The following is a 20,747-nucleotide window of genomic DNA, read 5'->3' on the forward strand; positions in this document are numbered from 1 at the left end:
CTTTGATTGTGATGTGTGGTGACCCCACATGTGTGTGTCAGGTCAGAGAAGAGCTGGGTTGTCAACGACTGTGATCTTTATAAGTAGATTGCCACATCTTCCAGCCCACCAGCTTTTCAGCTTGTATTGCTGTTGTTGTTCCTGAGTGCTGTCGAGTCGGTTCTGACTCATAGCAACTCTTTTTAGGGTTTCCAAGGAGCAGCTGTTGAGTTTGAACCGCTGGCCTTGTGGCTCAAACTGACCTTGAGGTCGACTAAGTGCTTCACTCATTCTCATAAGGAGCCCTGATGGCACTGTCCGATAAGCACTGGATTGTTAACCATGAGGTTGGCACCTCAAACCTTTCATGGGGGAAAGATAAGTCCATCTGCTCCTGTAAAGATTTAGTCTTGGAAACCCTATATAGGGATGCTGTTGTCAGAACTCAAATGCAGTTTTGACCCTTCACACTAATGAGGCAAAGCTCTCCACTGCTAACCAAAAGGTTGGCAGTTCAAACCCACTTAGCTGCTCCGTGGGAGAAAGGACCTGACGATCTGTTCCCGTTAAGATCACAGAAAATGCTACGGAGCAGTTCTTCTCTGTCACATGGGTCACCATGCGTCAAAAATCGACTTGACAATACCTAAGAGCAATAAGGAACTCCTTCTGTGGGAGAGAAAGGCAAAGGCTGATGATGGGCTTCTGTTGAGCTGACAAAACCCACACCAAGCCGTGCACTCCTCCCAGGGTCTCAACGCCAGAATGTGGCTGGACACGCAGGGCATTTCCCTTGGCTCAGTGGAAGCCCCCACCCGTACTCCGAGCTCTGGTGGCCACTGGAGGCCCGTTCTTACAGAACGCCTGATTTATAACAGAAGAGTGAGAAGTATATCCGAAGGAAACAGATAATCAGGCGGGTTATCCAAGGTTATCAGTCTGCCGAGGGGTTCTCTGCAGAGTGGGGAGTTCACCATTTGTCACCAGGGCCCTAAAATGGAATGTTCTTGTATTACACTGTTGAGTACCGGTGATTTAGCAGCAGGAAAACAGTCCCCATGGCCCCACGCCTCCCATTCCCACTACATTGAGAAGATGGAAATGTTTCCGATGGAAATGTTGTCTGTTTACCAACCATATTTCCTCTGAGCTGTATATTTTATTGTCATATTGACACTAATTTGACTTGGATGTCACCTCACTTCTGACGCCTGTGTTTTATGTGGTTAGCAGTTCCAGGGGATTTTTCAGAAACCAATTACATTGATCTTATCAAACAGAGGCACTGATAGGGCTTAGGGGAGCTGCCAGCAAGCCCTAGTCACAGGGGGGTCCATGCCTGTCCCACTGGCAGGAGGGGAGACTGAGGCAGGTCCTAGAGAGGCACAGGGAGCAGGCACTGGGGCTAAGTGGTTTTCTCGGGTCACTTATGGAAACCATAAGCAATCCTGGGAGACAGATCAGGTGAAGAGACTAAGGCACAGAGCCGGGGTTTGTATATGCCACATAACCGGACCATGGTACTGGTAAGCCTTCAACCTTTTGGCTCCAAAGCTCTTTCCATCCTGTAAGGAAGGTGGTCTTGGGGGTGGGGTGGGATGTGTGACTGTGAAACATGAAGCACAGTATGGCCCTCCTCAGCAAATTTGGAGAATGATCTAGACCCTGTCACTAGAGCGCTCACTGAGGATTTAGGGCACAGGCGCCTGGACCCAGGCAGTGGCCAGCTGTCACCGGGGAAGGCACATCTAGCCCCAAGCTGAGCACAGCTTCTAGAATAGGATGCTATTCCAACAGGCCATTCCCTTGGCTGCCCGGACCATCACCTGGCCCTGCCCGGGGTCCTATGGGGCCAAACTCCCTTCCTACTCTCTGCTGCCCAGCAGGCCATCTCTGCAGCCATAAGCGGCCCAATGAAACAGGAGTGGCTTTCTCTGAAGGATCCACAGCCCTGTCCCTCCTTCCTCCAGGCCTGTCCACCCAGTGCTAGTCTCTAGCCCATAGCAACCAGGATATGAGTGCTGTTGGCACATTTTCCAGATAAGGAACTAGCTCAGAGAGAGTCAGCAACTTTCCCAAAGCCCCCAGATCCAGAGAGGACAACAAGCAGCGTCGGAAGCTGGTCAGCCTGAGTCTGGGGACTCTGCAGCCTGGAACCTCCCTCCGGGAATACCTAGCAAGTCCCCACTGATGGGAACCTGAGGAGACACACCTGCTACTGCCGGGATCCCTTTCCATCTTTCCCTAGATGGTGAACTTCCTTTGGTCCCACAATAGCGTCCAGAGCGGCACAAGGGACTGATGAATGAATGAGTGAAAGAAAAGACTGATGGACAAACAGAGGTCCAGGTGCAGGTGGTGACAGGCCCTGGTGTGCCCAGGGTGAAGGCGGGCTGGCCTTGGCAGCTGACAGACATTAGAGCAGGCACATCCAGAGATGAAAGGACTCGACAGCCCGTCAGTCCCCAGTCATAAATCACAGCAGAACCATGGGATGAGAGCTGGGCTTTTCTTTCTATTTAGTAATTTATCAAGGGAAGAGGCGCATTAATAAACATATTTCCCTGGAGGTGTGGGAATAACAGAGATGAATATCACTGTCAGATTTGGCCTGTTTCCTCTTGTTAAGGGCGCACGGGAGGGTGGGGATCCAAATATTAGCAACAAAATCTTTTTTATATCAAACCACGTTATACAAATGTGTGTGTGTTACTTTATGGGATGTTCGAGCTTTTCACACTCTCATATTTCCCCATTTGCCACTCATTTAGTAAGTAATAGGAGTCTCTTTGAGGATTGGCTTTTGTATCTTATTTTAAATTTCCTTTAAAGTGGGAACTGACAAGGAGTGAAGTCAGTAAATAGGAACTTAGAGGCTGGAAGGACGCGTGGTGAATGGCCAGGCGGGTGAGCGTTCAGTGGCACGTATACTGCTTCCTGGACTTACTGTCCTCCACTGTACCGTGAACTCTGGACTCACCTAGTCTGCCTCCCCTCCCACCCCACCTAAACACCTCTTCAAGCTCCTAAAGAAGTGGTATTCATTATCATTATGAGCTGCCATCTAGCTGGTGTTGACTCCCGGTGACCCCATTTACAACAGAACACAATGTCCCAATCCTGCATCATCGTCTTAATCACTTTGGTATTGCTCTAGTTCACTGTGGCAGCCAGTGTTTCTCCTTCCAACCTGGGGGAGGAGGGATTCATCTTCCAGCTTTCTATCAGACAGCATTGCCTTTTGATCCATAGGGTTCTTACTGGCTGCTTTTCAGACATAGATTGCCAGGCTTCTCTCCTTCATCTTTCTTAGTCAGAGGCTCTGCTGAAACCTGCCCACCATGGGTGACATTGCTGGTATGTAGATTACTGGAGGTATAGCTTTTGTCATCATAGTAACAACAAGCCACCCCAAAAGGAGTGGTGGTTGTATTTCTTAGCCATCATTGTTGTAGGCCGTCTGCTGGGTTGTAGGTGTGTTCTCACAAGCCTGCTTCCACTGTGTAAACAAGGACATGGAGGTTCAGAGAGGCTACTGGATTTTGCTCCAAAGCAAGTTGGCAGGTCTAGCATGGCCAACCAGTGTTGGTCATCAGAGGCCATCACATCATGTGCGTGTTCATCCCCCAGAACCCTGTGATCCTCTAGGAGAGCCTTCCTTGACCTCTCCTTGACCCTTTCCCCAATTCCCATCCCAGCAGAGGCAGTGTCTGCAAGTGGTTTGGGCATTTATCTACCTTACTTCCTGGAGCAGCACAGGGCAGAATGAAGCTGGAGGAGTGGATTATATAGACTAAGGTTCTTCTCTTTTTACCTAAAAGCAATGGTACGCTTTGGAACTGTCTTACTGGGACAGTGACATGAGCCCATTTGCAATGTAAAAAGTTCTCTCTCACCACAGTGTGAATTGGATGGCAATTAGTTATAGGAGCTCTGGAGTGATCCACGAAAGTGATGAAGCTGAGTCTGCCTGTATAACCTGGCAGAGTTGGTAGATTGAGAGAAGAGGAACGTGAAATATCTGCAGACTTGGATGCAGGCTCCACTCTGAATGAGGAAGACCAAGTCTCTACTGTGGGTGGTAGGGTCTTGCTGAGCTGAGGAGCTGCCAGAGGGACCAGGAACATATCTGCAGTTGTGCCAGAAGGGCTCAATTGGACTTGCTTTTGGTCTTCAAGAGGACGTATCAGGTAGACTGTTAGTTGTATCAAATGTGTTTGACAGTCTCCATAAAGTTCACTATTTGAAACTGCTTACAGAGGAAAGGTCCATGTCAGAAAGTTTGAATGACAGCTACCTGCCAGAATTGGAAGAGATCCATATTTGTGCCCATTCCAAAGAAAGGCAACCCAACAAAATGCAAAAATTAGTAAACAATATTACTAATACCACATGCTAGTAACATTTTTCTGAAGATAACTCAGAAATGGTTGCAGCAGTATAGAATGGTTGCAACTGCCAGAAATTCAAGCCACATTCAGAAAAGGATGTGGAATAAGGTATCATTGCTGACGTTAGATGGATCTTGGCTGGCATCAGAGAATACCAGAAAGACGTTCATTTGTGTTTTATTGATGAAACAATACAAAACCTGCGAACAGAAATTCAGATTAATACTAAAGTAAGGAGCTCTGGTAGCGTAGTGGTCACGAATGCGAACCTAAGGTCAGCAGTTCGAAACTACCAGCTGTTCCGCGCGAGAAAGATGAGGCTTTCTACTCCCGTAAAGATTTACACCCTCGGAAACCCTGTACAGGGTCACTATGGGTCGGAACCGACTCGATGGCAAACAACAACAACAAAGACACTCAATGATATGGATCATAACAAACTATGGATAGCATCGTGAAAAATGAAAATTCTAGAATACTTCATTGTGCTCGTACCAAATCTGTACATACACCAAGAGACAGTCCTTCAAACAGAACAAAGGGACACTGAGTACATTCAAATCAGGACAACCCTGTATGCCAGGGTTCTATCCTTTCACCATACTTATTCAATCTGTATGTTGAACTAATAATCCGAGAAGCTGGATTATATGAAGAAGAATGAGGCATCAGGATTGGAGGAAGACTCATTGAGAACAGCAATATGCAAATAACACAACCTTCCTTACTGAAAGCAAAAAGGACTTGCAGCAGTTACTGATGAAGATCAAGAAATACAACTTTGAATTACAACTCAATGTAAAGAAAACAAAAATTCCTTACAATTGGATCAATAAGCAATATCATGATAAACAGAGAAAAGGTTTGTCAAGGATTTAATTTTTCTTGGATCCACAATCAAAACTCATGGAAACAGCAGTCAGGAAACAAAACGATGTGTTGTATTGGGCAAATCAGCTGCAAAAAAACTTCTTTAAAGTGTTAAAAAGCAAAAAGGACTAAGGTACTCCTAATCCAGGTCACAGTATTTTCAATTGCTTCATATGCATTTGAAAGCTGAACAATGAATAAGGTAAAGCGGTGGGAAATTGGTGCATTTGAATTATAGTGTTGGTGAAAAATATTGAAGGTATCATAGACTTCCAGAAGAATGAACAAGTCTGTGTTGGAAGAAGTACAGCCAGCTGCCCCTTAGAAGCAAGAAAAGCAAGACTTCATCTCATGTATTTTGGACATGTTATCAGGAGAGACCAGTTCCTGGAGAAGAACATCATGCTTGGTAAAATAGGGGATCGTAGAGAAAGAGGAAGATTTCTAGTGAGATGGACTGACCCAGTGGCTGAAACAGTGAACTCAAACATAGGAATTATTATGAGGATGGTACAGGATCAAGAAGTGATTCTGTTATACATAGGGCTGTTAAAAGTTGGAACTGACTCAACAGTACTTAACCACAATAACGGGAAGGGGGTTACAAAAAAGATAGTAAAGACACCAAGTCCCCAGAAAATCCAATGTCTGAACTCCTCTGGACCGGAGTTCAAATTCTGTCTCTGTATTTCAGTGACTTTTTAGCATCTCACTGACCTCCCCAAATCTTGTTTTCTTGTCCACAATCTGGGTTTGATGAGAGGAAGGTGTTAGGTGTTACTAAGCATCATTAAGTGAGTGGCAAATCTCTTGAAATTTCAGAAGCAATGTCATCTCCAAATACTGTACCAAAGGGCCTCTGACCAAGAAGGATGTATATGTGCCAAATGGAATCCTCACTCAAAGGGTCCAGTTATACTTGCAGTGTTGTGTGGCCTCAGTGCTGGTGGCCAGTGGGCATCAGGCACTGGAGACAGGGCACAATGGTAGGCAGCTTCATGTCCTCTGGGTCTGACGGCTGGTAACAGAAGGCAGCCTTGTCCTAGTGAATGAGTTGCTGGCCCAGGACCCAGTCAGTGGAACAGAGGGAGCCAAAGTCACAAATTGCATCGTGTGGAAGAAATTTTAAACTGAGGCCATACTTGCACAGTGTCGGTGTGCTGTACATGTGAAAAATGTTGAAATGAAATGGCAACTATTTTCTTACGTGCATTTTTACCGCAATTAAAAAAAATCAATTTACAGAAATTCTTCCCCCAAAATGCATTTATGGAGCACCTTCTGTGTACCCACCATAGCTCGCTTACTAAAAGATACATGGACCCCAGTCCTCAGAGCCCAATAAAATAACCAGACCATCAAAAATGAAAATTTAGCTCACAAGAATACTCAGAATGAGTGAACTCAACTTTTCCTTCCAATTGGAAGCTTTCCTAAAAGCACATCACTTCTAAAGCATATTGGCCGCGTGCACATTACAACTGTAAGGCATTTAAAATGTAAAAGTTATCTTCACTGCTCTCCTCCGACTGATCATAACTCCCTAAACTGGCAGGGAACCATGTTTGTGCTCAGGTTATTGAAGCTCTGAGTCTCAACAAGATAAAGTGATTTATGCTGAGTTAGGGCTTGGGCCCCTGGTAGTATAGTGGGTTTCTTGTTGGCCTGCTAACCTCAAAGGCCATCAGTTTGAATCCACCCGCTGCCCTGAGGGAGAAAGATGAGTCTTTCTGCTCCCATAAAAGTGTATAACCTCGGGAAAAACATAAATTGGTAGGTCACTATGAGTGGGAACTAATTCAACAGCACACAGCAGCAGCAGGGCTTGGCCACTGCACCTGGGCAGCTTGCTGTGGGACTTGGACAAGTCAGCAGCCTCAGTCCCTACCATAATGAAGGTCGTTAGGAGGGAAAATCCTGGAAGTCCCTTGACCTGAGGTTTCTAGGACCCTTTCTCTCTCTTCCACACCCCAGAGAGGTGTTCATCCCTGTGTCTGGCAGTAAGGGGATTTCCCAGGGTCCCTGGAATTATCTGGGTATGTTATAGGCACTCAATGTCCTTCTTCCAATAAAGCTGGCATTCAGGGCCTGGTCAGGGTTCCCCCAGCTCTAACACAGCCCCTGCTGGTTGTGGACATGCAGCCTGGGAAGCCACCGTGTGAACAGAGGGCCTCATACTTCCTCAGCTTTCTGGATGGGCTCCATGTGCCCGAGCCTTCCTCACCCCTGCTCCATGTCCCCCAGCTGTAGAAGCCCTGGTGCAGACATAGTTAGGAGTAACCCTGCAGTCAGCCATCAGCACTATAGTGGGAGGAGAGCAGAACGCGCCTGAAGGAGCCATGTGGTAAGCCCGGGGTAGACCAGGGCTGGGTAGACCCAGCCACACCGTCTGTGAGATCTGCATTTGGACAGGCTGGGCCCCGCAACCAGTGAGTCTAAACATCCTTGGGTGCTGTCTAGGGGCAGCCCCTCAACTCGGATTAGAAAAGACACCCCACACCAGCACTTTGGGAAGCTAGAGGCCATGGAGGGAGAAGGTGGGACAGTCCCATGCAGGTAAGCCAAGAGCTCTGGTGTCCCTGCCATGTCAGGCTGTCTTCACAGGTTGCCTTGTTCACATATCACAGCAGCCTGGGAGGGTGGCACTGAAAGAGCCATTAAGTGGTGACCTGGGCAGGATGGAGAGCTTGGTGGGGAGAGAGTTGTCCAGAGCTGTTGCCAGGCCACGTCTCAAAAGACCCAAATCCTTGTGAGGTGGAGACGGAGCCGTAAGGTGGCATTCTGAGAAGACTCCGTTTCTCTGGACACAGAGAATCCCTTCATATGTACTCATTTGTGTGGGTGTGATGAGGCTGGTGAGAGTGAGAACAGAGAGGGCAGGTTAATGTATGTGTGTGTGGGTTTTCAAGGCAACTGGTTACCAGAATCCTGGTCCTCCAAGTGGCATCGCTCTGCTACATCTTGTCAGACTGCCTATCCTTTCACCCTCCTCCCTGGTTATAGCAGGTTCCCGAGGGCAGCCACCTAGGCCCCTGCTTGGCGAATACCCTGCCAGGGGACATTTATGTGATTATCCTGATTACAACATGATCGAGGTCCCAGTTCTGAATCACTTTGCTCCTCAATAGAACCTTGCAACACAGAGAATGACCAACATGGAGAACTCACCAGCTTAGAAAGGTGGACCCAGGGGCCAGACATAAAGTAGCATCTGTCATCACATTTATATAGAGCTCAGCAATAAGTGGCATTGACCTGTGGTGGGAGTCAGCAGAGGCTGCCGTAGGGTAGGACTGGAAGGGAAAGGGGACCTTCTGGGGCACTAGCCAGGTTCTGCTTCTGACCTGGACTCATTTTGTAAAAAGTCACCAACCCATTTACTTACTTATTTATTTTTTTTATTAAATGTTTTTATTTTGGATTGAGTGAAAGTTTACAGGGCACATCATCAGCTTCACATTCAACCATTCATATAGCTTGTTTCATTACATTGATTATTATCCCCTCCATATATCATCAATTAACAGTGTTTCCCTCTATCCTCTTTAGCTTTTTTTTGGGGGGGGAGGGGGGTTGGGGGGAACTTGCCTTTTTGGAATTTACAGTCTCGGCTTTAAGGGAAGGTTTTTACATTTGTCTGTGGATATCCAGGGCTCATGTATGAGATTACTAACAAGCGTTACTGAATAATCAGATGAGGGACACTTTGCTATGTCTACTAGGTGGCTAAAGTCTGATCCTCAGAGCCTATGGTTTGGACGGTCAACAACGCTTGGGCCCACAGGGTCTTGACCTCCTGACCGGGTCTGCACGGTCTGCATCAGATTCCCCCTTATTTGTTGTTTGTTTAAGGGATGCTGCCTGTCTTAGGCGGTCAGTGCGAATTCCTCAGTCTTACCCGTCATCGAAACTCATTGCAGCATGGCAATGGCTCTGTCTTAGGTTGCCAAGGTTCCACGTGATCCTTACCCGTCTCTGGCCACATGTCCAGCATAAACAGCCGCCATCCGAGGAAGGCAGGGAGGGAGGAGATTGGCTGGGGACCCCATACGCAAGACGTTGCCAGCCCACCACCTGCTCTAAGGTGACCAAGCAGGATCACTATGCTGAGGTTCAATCAAGTTCTTAGGGGATCTTACTCTCTAGCAGGGGTAGCAAATTAGTAGCCACTCAGTGCTCACTTTGAGAATTACTTATATCATAAATTTGAGCATGTAGCTGATAAATATCCACAAACAAGTGGATATTATTCCACAACCTCCTAGAATGCTGTTGGATTAAGTTCCAATCAAGTTCTGGATTACTGAAAGATAACACAATATGTATATATGCTCTTTATTGTGTTGAGGAATTTTCCTTCAATTCCTATTTTGTTGAGTGTTTTTATCAGGAATGGGTGTTGGATTTTGTTAAATGCCTTTTCTGCATCAATCGATATGATCATGTGGTTCTTTTCTTTTTTCTTATTTATATGGTGGATAATGTTGATCGTTTTCCTAATGTTGAACCATCCTTGCATCCCTGATATGAATCCCACTTGATCATGATGTATTATCTTGATGTGTTGCTGAATTCTGTTGGCTAGGATTTTGTTGAGGATTTTTGCATCTATGTTCATGAGGGATATTGGTCTATAGTTTTCTTTCTTACTAACGCCCTTTCCTGGTTTTGGTATGAGGGTTATGCTTGCTTCATAGAATGTATTGGGAAGTTTGCCATCCTCCTCTATATTCTGGAATAATTTGAGTAGGATTGGTGTCAGCTCTTCCCTGAATGTTTGGTAGAATTCAGCTGTGAAGCCATCTGGCCCTGGACTTTTTTTGGTTGGGAACCCATTTACTAATGATGTGTCATGTTTTCAACTTGCCCAGTCCATCCTGGGTTTTACCTGCCTAACAGTAAAGACACTAAGGAATGCTTGGTGCTCAGACACACACTTCCCAAATTGTCACCACCCGCTGCCAGGATCAGTCTTGTGCACTGACACAGAAAAAGTCCACATCTGGAGAGAAGTGTTATGATTCCCACGGAACCAACTCTACAGCTTCTTCCTGTCTCCATCCGCCCATTCTCCTTCCCTCTGTTGCACCCCCCTCACCACACGTACACACACAGATGCACACATGTGGGTAATACTAACATGCCTGGTGCCTGTGTTCCCCTCCAGTATCTCGCTTCTCCAGTCCGCGGGTCACCCCCCGACTGAGCCGCAAGCGGGCTCTGTCCATTTCACCGCTCTCCGACGCCAGCCTGGACCTGCAGCGCATGATTCGGACCTCCCCCAACTCGCTGGTGGCCTATATTAATAACTCCCGTAGCAGCTCAGCAGCCAGCGGCTCCTATGGACACCTGTCAGCAGGTGCCCTCAGGTGAGACTGGGCTCCATGTAGGGTGAACTTGAGGCTTGGGTGGGGTTAAGAGGGTGGGCCTGTCTTTTTAGAAGCACTTCCACCCCGAGGAAGAAGGCAGGACTTGTTACCTTTGTGAATTAGTGCACTTGCGTTTTTCATGAATTCAAATCCAATGATGATGAGCTTCAAATAATTCAAATCTGATCAGTTTTAAGTACATTTTCACATGCCTAGAACCCATCGCCCAAACACAGTGTTTGATGTGAAAGATGCATTTACTGTTCTGTCATACAGTCCAATTATGGGATCAAAGAGGTGTCTGTACCTAAGTGGGTTTTCTAGTGTTTCAGAGGCATTCACAGGGCCATTGGATGCCACAGAGATGTAACAGGGGCTTGGGAAGAAGTCAGTCTCTGGACTGACAGTGACCTCCATGGGGGTCACATACAGCTCATGGACACAGTTTGCCCTCGAGTGGTTTCAGCACATCAGACCCCAGTCAACTTGACTGAAATTCTTTTCCTTCCTCTGGACCATCTCAGGGAAGACAGGAGGTCAGAAGAATTTGACTCATAGACCTAACCACAAGCATATAAATTATCTTGGGCTTTGTAATAAGTTACTTCAAATGTAGCAACTTAATTCAACAATACGCATGTACCTCCTCACACTGCTCTGAAGATCAGAATCTGAGGTGGTTCAGGCTCAGGCTCTCTCTGACGCTCCAGTAAAATACCGGCAGAACTGCAGGCACCAGGAAGCATGACTAGGCTGTAGGATCTGCTTCCAAGAAGACTCAGTCCCTTAGCTATTGTCAGGAGCCTCAGTTCCTCCCCAACAGCTTCTCAGCAGAGCTAGCTACTCCAGTATATTCTCAATGAGGCCACCTCCCGCAGAGCAAACCAGGTGGTGCATCAGTATCTTTTATGGCTTAGCCTTCGATGTCACCATCAATTTCTCAACATCTATCCTGAAAAGAGGCGCATGACAATGATACGGTAGCAACTTGCACTGCAATAGAAGTTCAAAGAACGTGAGCTGGAAGAGGTGGCATTAGGAGAGGTTGCAGAGTTCAGATGGGCTCAAATGGTCAGGGAGGAGGCATCTCAGGATTAAGGCCCTGGAGAGATAATCAACAACAAATGTTTTAAATCAAGTTTAAAACAGCAGCAATCAAGGAGCAGGTGTGTGGGGTTGGGTTGCAAAGAACCCTGGCACCTCCAAGGGCCCAAACTGCTCCAGGTGATAGCTGTATCCTGGAACCAGGCCAGAGCTAAGCTTGGAAGGTGAAGCCTGAGAGAGCAGGCCATGAGGAGCCACTACTGGTTCTTGAGGGAGGGAAGCCATGGCAACCCCAACCCCAAGGGCAGGAAATGTCATCAAGTAGCCCCCGACTACTGCTCCATTACCGTGTTCACTCTCTATTGCAGCCCAGCCTTCACCTTCCCTCACCCCATCAACCCCGTAGCCTACCAACAGATCCTGAGTCAGCAGAGGGGCCTGGGCTCGGCCTTTGGACACACACCACCCTTGATCCAGCCCTCGCCCACCTTCCTGGCCCAGCAGCCCATGGCCCTTACCTCCATCAATGCCACACCCACCCAGCTCAGCGGCAGCAGCAACTGTCTGACTGATACCAACCAGGTAAGTGTGCCCAGGAAGCATGGGGTGGACCACTGTGTACTTAACCAGGCCCCACAAGGGCTGTTCACTTCCATCTCATGCCAGTAACTTGTGCAGGACTCTAGGCTCCAGGCTGCCTGGTGAGAGGCCTGTGGGCAAAGGCCACACACTGAAAAAGTCTCAGGCTAAATCCTCACTGTGGACAAGCTCGCCAGCCTCTCAGTGGCAGCGAGTGATACAGGTGGATGGAATGAGGGATTTCTGAGACATAATGACTACTGTGTGGAGCTTCATTTAGAGCACGTGTTTACCAAGGGCTTTCACACTGCATTTATGTGGCCATTCCAAGGGGTCTTTGATCTGCCTGGCATCCTGACACAATGCCTGGCACACGAATGAATGGGGTTCTATTTTGCAGACGAAGAGATACATGTGTATAGATAGATAGATACATAGATAGATATAGCAGTGGTATCATATAGTACAATGGGCACAGACTTTGGAGTCTGTCAGGCCAAATTTTCAAGCTAGATGCAATGAAATGACACTATTCCTTCCACAGCCCACTCTGCTAAACTGAGCTCCATGAGTCATTGCACTGGAGTAAATCTCTGATACTGATACTTCAAATGCAAGGATTGGCCCAGAGGGTCTGTGTGTTTGAGCTCCCTGTTCCCACATGATGGGCTCTCTCTGTATGTACCCTACCTCCAGAACAAGCAGACAAGCGAGTCCGCTGTGAGCAGCACGGTCAACCCCATCCCCATCCACAAGAGAAGTAAGGTCAAGACAGAAGCCGAGATCCTGAGGCCTGCCTCCCCACTGACACTGACGCTGACGCAGGTACACGCAGGCCTCCACCCATCGGAGTATGGTCTCTGGGTCTGCCAAGCTAGGGCTGCAGCCCAGCTGGGGAACAATGAAGGAATGCATGTGTGAGTGAATGAATGAGGGCACCGTGGTAAAATCGTGAGCTCAGGGGCCTGCAACTTTGAGGCCTCCTTACTGGATCCCTAAATGAATCAAGGTGGAAAGGGAACCACTGTGATCTCAGGGGACCATGGCTGTACCCCAAGAGTGCTGCCCTTGCTATGTACTCATAAACCATGTGCTGAGTTAAAGAAGAAGTGAATGATCTCCCTCCACACTTCCATGGATCCAGAGGCTGCACCTGGTGTCTTGCCCTCACCGTGAACAAACCCAGTCCAAACAAGCCGACCCCCACTATGAATGGGGTAGGCCCCTCTTAGGTGTCCCTCCGCACCCTGTTCCTACTACCACTCTCCGTTTCCTTGCCCTCCCAGACAATAGGACCTGCATCAGTTCAGACTCCCCACTACATGGTAAAATTCCTAGGGGTGGCACTTTGCAAGAGCAGGCATTAGTGGTTCAAAAGTCGAATCCCCAGCCAGTGGACCGGATGCACAACCACAACCCATATGTCAGTGGAGGCTACATGTTACTGTGACAGTGAACATGTTTCAGTGGAGATTCTAAACTAAGGTGGATAGGAAGAAAGGCCTGGCAATCTGAAAAGCATCCACTAAAACCCCACTGGATCACAAAGAGACATGAGGGCCAACTCAACAGTAGCTAGCAACCACAACTTTGAGAGGTGTGTCTGGCTTGGTTGGTGCCCTATCACCAGGCTCTGCATAGCGCCTGCAATAATGCTTTCAAATAAACCTCTGAGTGAGTTAGTGGAGAGGTGTGGGGAGGGAAGAGAAGACAATTCCTTAGTCCAGGGCAGGCCTTTGCTGCCTGGAGCCTTTGAGGTCCCTGTTGAAGTCTTTGCACTTCTTCTAAACTGCCAAGATATTAGGCAGACCATGGCAGATTCTTGGAGCAGAGGTCTCTCTGGAAAGTTTGTGGGCAGGCTGCTGACCAGCAGGCAAACCTTCTCACCCCCATGGTGTCACAAACTCTAGATGCCACACAAGGAGGATGGGGTCTCCATCCCCACCACCTGCACATCTGCCCATCACCCTTTGTCAGCCCTGAAAACTGTCAGGCATCCACAGGCATTCAGTGTTCTTAAGCTCTTGGGTGTTCTTACTGTCCAGCCAGCAGATGGTCGATGCTGGAGCCATTGTCATGCATGGTCCCCAGCCATCCTCAGGGGCAGCTCGGATTGATGAGACAGCACAGACCCAGGGAAGACAAACACACTGGAATGATGCTATTGGGCTGGGTGGCAACACCTGGGGGCTCATGCCCACCCTTCAGGGGGACCCTGTCCCCATCAAGTCCAGGCAGCCACAGAAGAGCGAGTCTCCCTTCCTGCTCAGCATAGACTCTCATGGGGAAAATGTTTATCACAAGGAAACTGTCACCATGCCACTCAGGGTCCTGGTTCAGTGACCAAGGACTCCTCAGCTCCTTTGTTCTCAGTGGGCAGAAAATGCAATGTAAGGAGTCCCCTTTTGGTTGCCTCGGAAGCCTGGACACCTACCTGTGCTCTGCCCATCAGTCTGCCCCCAAGTATGCAGCCTGTGGAAACAAGTGGGTTTTCCAGTATTTCTTAAGGTGCCAAGAGGGCATGAAGAGCTCCCTTGCCCACTTCCCCACACAGTCCCCGCTGACAGCCCTGCAGATGAAGGCTCAGAGCAGAGGCCCCCTGTGCCTGCCTTTTACTTTGGTCCTGGCGCACAGTCCCTCGCATCTGCCTCTCCCGAGGAGTTCTTATATAGCACATCATCATTTTCCTTCTTAGAACAAATGGACTCATTGAAACAGCAGAAACCTTTCTTTGGAGAATCATTTGCAGCTCCAGTTGGACATCTCAGTGTGTGAGTCTGGGCTGGCCACAGGAAGTCCCAAGACTGACTCCTGCCACTCTTAGAAATGGACTCCTACCACCAAGCAGAAGAGCCGGTTGTGGAGCTTGTCCTTTGGAGCCAGGCCTGGGAACCTGTTAGATCCAGGGGAAGATTGAGGCCAACGCAGGAAGATCTCCAAGGAATGCCACGCCCACAGATGCTGAACAGGAACACGGACCTGCCTCCTCAACTGGGAGCCAATAGAGAAAGAACACCCTCTCCTAGAGATGAAACTGTGAATTTGGACTTCTAGCTTCTAAACTGTACGAGAATAAATGTGTTTGTTAAAGCCAAAAAGAAAAGGACACAGTGTTACGGATGAGACTGGCATGGGCAGCTGCAGCTTGGCTTCAGAGCATCCATGGAGCCTGTGGGGGTGTGGTTCTTGAATAAGGGAGTGGGGTTGTCCCCACCAATCTAAAGTATCAGTGTTTTCCTCCAGAGACTCTTCTGTAAAACAGAAACATTTCTGGTTGGATTTTGGCAATAGTTTGAAATAGAAAGCAAATCTTGACTTTGTCCAAGTGTGCCTAGCAGGCACATAGGTTACTGGGAAGTACTGAAGCATTTGTCTGCCTCTGGAGGCCCTTGGAGGAACTCTGGTGGCACCGTGGTCAAAGCATTCAGCTGTTTCCATAGAGATGCACAGACTTACAGACCATATGGGACAGTTCTATGCTAGGATACAGATCACTCCATGCAGTGGGTTTTGCTTTGGGAGCCCCTTGATCTCTCTCCCCTCACCTCCTGGTACCTTCCAGTCTTCCTGCTGACATCTCTGCTCAGAGGCTGTTCCTGTAGCGGGTGGGGGTTAATTCCAAGTCTGTTGATGGTTTAGGAGCAAAGGACTATCTTTTTGTTGTTGTTTTTTTAAAGGATACTCTTTTCTTCCTTTCTCCTCCTCCTTGTTTTTTGGGTGTTTTTTTTTTTTTTTTTTTTTATGTTTTATTGTGAATTATGTGATAGTTTACATGGGAAAACATTAGTTTTATAGTCATCCTATCGTATATCATTTCATTGCCATGGTTACAATCCCCTCTGTGCATCATCAACCAACCAAAGGGTATACCCTACAAACCTGCCCCCAGGTTGTCAGCACACAGCCCTCTCCCTCTCTGTGTCTAAAGTCCCCAGCTGCTCCATCGCTCCACGTCATCATCTCTGCTTCCATCTCAGGCATCACTGCTTCTCTGGGAAGGGTCCCGTTCTCCACTCTTCTCCCTTGATGGTCCCAGGGACCTCTGCTCCTAGACTGCAAAGTGAATCACTCCCCTCGTTTTGCTACAAAACATCTACCTTTACATTTCCAACCCTCACAATCAGTCCTGATAACAATTATTAACTGTTGTATCACAAGAGACCTATCCTCATTTCCTTTCATCAGCCCAGCCTAGACAGATTGGATACTACTCAATGGAGAGGAGTGTCTTTTTGAAAAGAACTTTAGGCACCAATGGTCAGGTGAAGAGACAATGAAGGTGCAGGGGTGCCAGAGACCTGGCTTCACTTCCTGACCAGGGCACACTGTACACTGCCATCTGTCTATCTTGTGGAGTCTCACATGTTGCCACGATGCTGAACATGATGCTAATATGGACCAGGAAGAAAGGCCTAGAGATCTACTTCCAAAAGCAAGCCAGTGGAACCCTGATGAATCATAACTGTCCAAACAACAGTTGATGATGAAGATGATGCAGGACTTGGCGGCATTTCTTTCTATTGAGCTTGGGGTTGCCATGACTCGCTGCAGGCCCACAGATGACCTAACTGCTAACGGTCCCAAGCAGACACTTCTTTAACATTGGTCCTGGTACACAGTCCCTGGAATGTCAGGGTTTTCCTCTACCTCCTTGAAATGGCCCTGTTGGGATTCAAGTCCAGCTCTAGGCTGCCACAGACTGGCCTCAGTTTCCCTGGCTGTAAAGTAAGAACACAAATGCCCACAGTTTGTGGGCTGCTGTGGGGAGAATTGTTAGGAGATGGGCTGGGGTGTCTTGCTCTGTCTGTGACCCACAGCTCTGTCCTGGCTGTGAGTCCAGGTACACCGTGGGCTCCGGAGAAGGGGGCACACTGTGATAGTAATGGTCATTCAGATAGTAGGTGTCCTAAGGAAACATGCCCCATTTCAGAGCCTTCAAGCTCTGTCCCCACCAAGAACACAAACCAAACAAATGGTGAGCTCCTCTCTCCTGTCCTCCTTGTTGTAGAGCCTAGAGTAATGGGATGGGGCAACACCAGAAAGGTGGGAGGGTCCCTGGCTATTGTCTCACAAGACAGCGGAGGGATGGGAGGTTGATGAGTGAGTGAGTGTGTCTACCACCCGTCTGCCAAGACAACCCGGTCAGGGAACTGATAGCAGCATCTCCTCAGGACCAAGTGGCTGGACACAGCTCAAAAGGGTATGTTCTTTCCTCACCCAGGAGCAGCTGACTGACCTCAAGGACGACCTGGACAGGGACGATTGTAAGCAGGAGCCCGAGGTGGTCATCTATGAGACCAACTGCCACTGGGAAGATTGTACCAGGGAGTATGATGCTCAGGAGCAGCTAGTACATGTAAGCCCCCAGCCCCCATACCCACCCACCAGTACAGGGTCCAGGCCACATGGGGGGAATCAGGGGATATAGATATATATATAGTGGTGGTGATGGTGGTGGTTGTGTGCCATGGAGTCTGTTCTGACTCAAAGCAACCCTGCATAGGGTTTTTGAGGCTGTAAATCTTTATGGGAGCAGAAAGCCTCATCTTTCTCCCATGGAACTGCTGGTAGTTTCAAAGTGCTGACCTTGAGGTTAACAGTCCACCTTGTAACCACTATGTTACCAGAGCTATACATATAGATAATGCAACAGAGTAAATATACATAGTACATAATTATTATAATAGAGTAAATAAAAATTAATAAATGAGAAAAGGAACAATAAAATAAAGGCAGTAGTAGAGTTAGTATTAAAAATGGAACTTCCTAGCAGCCAGTGCAAAGAGGGAAATAAGATTATTTAAAAAAAAAAAAAAAAAGGCAGTACCCACAAGATAATAGTAAACCTGACTATAGGGCCTGAAAGAAGTTGTTCCCATGGAGGAAACATTTGGAAACCACTCACAGGGACCTAGTGTATGATGCATGCAGGTTAAGTATCTACTATGGGTACTAGCAGATCAGGACACTGGAGAAGGCCAGAGGAGCCAAGTGGAGCCTTCAAGATATGCTTCTTGGTTTCCGTTGAAAATTTTCCTATAGGAACATGGAAAGTGGTGGCTGTTGGGGGAGATGTGTAGGAGCAGGAGCAGGGTTCTGAGCATGCTCTGTAGGTGGCTCCTCCCCTCTGTTCACACTCCAGCCTGAGCAGTGATCAATCCTCTCCCCACACCTTTGTAAATGGGTTTCAGTAAGATGAAGAGCACCCCAAGTTTTAGATGGATGCTCAAACACACACATTGTCACACACACTCTAATGCACACGTGTGCATGGTCCGCTTCACATTCCAAAGCCCTTTAGGACATGCCCCTCAGCTTCCTTGATTCATAAATTGGACTTTTCTCCCCAATCCCCACCCTCTGGGAGACTAGAATTTCCAAGCAAATACACTGGAGCTGACATGGAACCTATGAAGCAGGATTTTATCTAATCCTTTCTGGAACTAAAACCTAATTTTTTGAGTCAAGATGTCCTAGATGAAGAAGGCGCAATTTAGCTACAAGTTGTAGGACATATAATTTAGGTTCAGTGGGGAGACAGGGGCCTGTGTCTCAGGCTTACACAAAGGAGGTGGGAATAGAAAGATGTATCCAGAGGTAAGTGGGTCAGCCCTGAGACCAGAGGGGATTCCTGAACATGGACAGGTGGGCTCAGAGCTGGGGAGGGGCTTCTCCGCAGACTTCATCCTCTGTCCATGGGCAGGGTGGTGGCCTCCTACTGGCCTAAGGAAGAGCAGACTACTGCATAAGAAGAGCTGGCTCTTTTGCCAAGCTCTGCCTTTCTCAGTTCTGGAAAACGGATGCAGCAGGCACACAGTGAGCGCAGCTTCCAGCCATTATGAACTATTTGCTGCTACGTAAACCAATAGAAAAAAAATGAAAGGTATTCTCAAGAAACATTTTTATCATTCAAAAAGCTTTAAAAATGAAGAGCGAGGCTGACAAGATACAGTTTTCCTGGAAGTTGTTTCCCTGGGAGTTGAAAGCGCTGTAGATTTCACTTGCTGCAGTGGCAGTATTTCTATCCTTGCCAGATGTGAGGACAGATATGTCTTCTGGGTAAGGTAATGCCCAGTGCCTGGACAGCCTGGTTTGCAGAGGTCTTTGCTTGTACTGTCTCACAGAGGGATAATACAAGCCACAGATGCAATTTTACATTTCCTAGGAGCACATTAGGACCCTAAATGGCACAAGCGGTTTGTTCTCAACTACTAACTGGAAGCTTCACAGTTCATACCCACCCAGTGGTATGAACAAACACTCAATAGTCTGCTTCCATAAACACATGACAGTCCAGAAAGTCCTATGGAACAATTCTACTCTGTCACAAATAGATCACAAAGAGTCAGAATTGATTAGACAACAATGGCTTTTAAAGCACATTCAGTAACAGTAAAGAAGAAGCAGTTAAAGTTCATTTTAATAGCATGTTTTATTTAATGCACCATACCCAAATTATTACCATTTCAACATGTTACCACTATAAAACATTCATTCTACATGTCTGACACTGGCAGCCCAACTCAGTTGCAAACAGTCACATTCAAGAGCTCAGTTGCCTCGTATCGCAAATGGCTTCTGTTCTGGAGGTTGTGGGGGAATGGGTGGACAGGAGGAAGTGCAAGTTGGGAGAGGGTGCTTTGAATAGAGAGAACAGAGGGCATGGGGGCAAAGGAAGGGGAGATCTCCACAACCTCAGTGGTCCAGCCATTCCCTGGGGAGAAGTGAGCCCAGCCTGACCCATGAGACAGTTGGACGTAACCTAGCAGCTAAGAGGGAGATAGAAGAGGAAGAGCTCGGTCTTGTCGGGGCCACAGAAACTTCCTGCCAGCCATTAGAAAGAAACCCAAGAGGGAGTATGGCCTTTTTCGATCTACCACCTCCTCCCCCTCCTCCCCCTCCTCAGTGAAACAAGCCAACCCAAAGAGCCTCCACCATCACACGTGCTGAGCTCCAGCTGGCATGGTTGCCATGGACTCAGCCCTGACTCATGGTGCCCCCCGATGTGTGTCAGAGTACAACTGTGCACCAGAGGGTTTTCAGTGGCCATTTTTTTGGAAGTAGAATTGGCCTTTGTTTCAAGGCACCAAGGTCACCATTAGCATCTAAGCACATTAGCTATTTGTATCACCAAGGGCTCCAGGCCAGGTACAGAGGCAGCAACCCTCTGCTCTAGTGAAGATGGGACCTTTCCTCTCTCTCATGGGTGGACATTTGTGGTCTGTCACAGGAAGGTGCACTGACAGCCCAACTTTGATGAGCCCCGGGACAGGACATGGGAGAAAAGTTAGCCCATGATCCTGGCCCACAGCAGTGGGATGGGCCAGAGGACCTTCAGGGAAGGTGGACCCTGCAGGGCCATGCAGGAGGGTCAATTTCTGGGTGGTCATTTGTGCCTGCTAGTGGCTGCCTCCTTGCTCTCCTGGGCCAGCCTAGAGTGGCCTCTACAATGCCCAATGCACAGCACAAGTGTTCCATCCACACTTCCTGTCAGCTGCTCCAAGCCTGCACTCAC

General features: G+C 48.0%; 1 protein-coding gene across 1 annotated transcript in view; it reads left to right on the forward strand.

Moving 5' to 3' along the window:
• LOC102817793 (zinc finger protein GLI2-like) overlaps window positions 1-20,747 on the forward strand; it is a 220,784-nt gene that overhangs the window by 190,065 nt on the left and 9,972 nt on the right. The window contains 5 exon segments of the mRNA XM_006868735.1: window positions 10,408-10,609; window positions 12,022-12,235; window positions 12,929-13,057; window positions 17,404-17,440; window positions 17,443-17,588. Of these exon segments, the coding sequence (XP_006868797.1) occupies window positions 10,408-10,609; window positions 12,022-12,235; window positions 12,929-13,057; window positions 17,404-17,440; window positions 17,443-17,588 (728 nt within the window).

This window comes from Chrysochloris asiatica, unplaced genomic scaffold (genome assembly GCF_000296735.1).
Source record: "Chrysochloris asiatica unplaced genomic scaffold, ChrAsi1.0 scaffold00123, whole genome shotgun sequence".
Lineage (NCBI taxonomy): Eukaryota > Metazoa > Chordata > Mammalia > Afrosoricida > Chrysochloridae > Chrysochloris > Chrysochloris asiatica.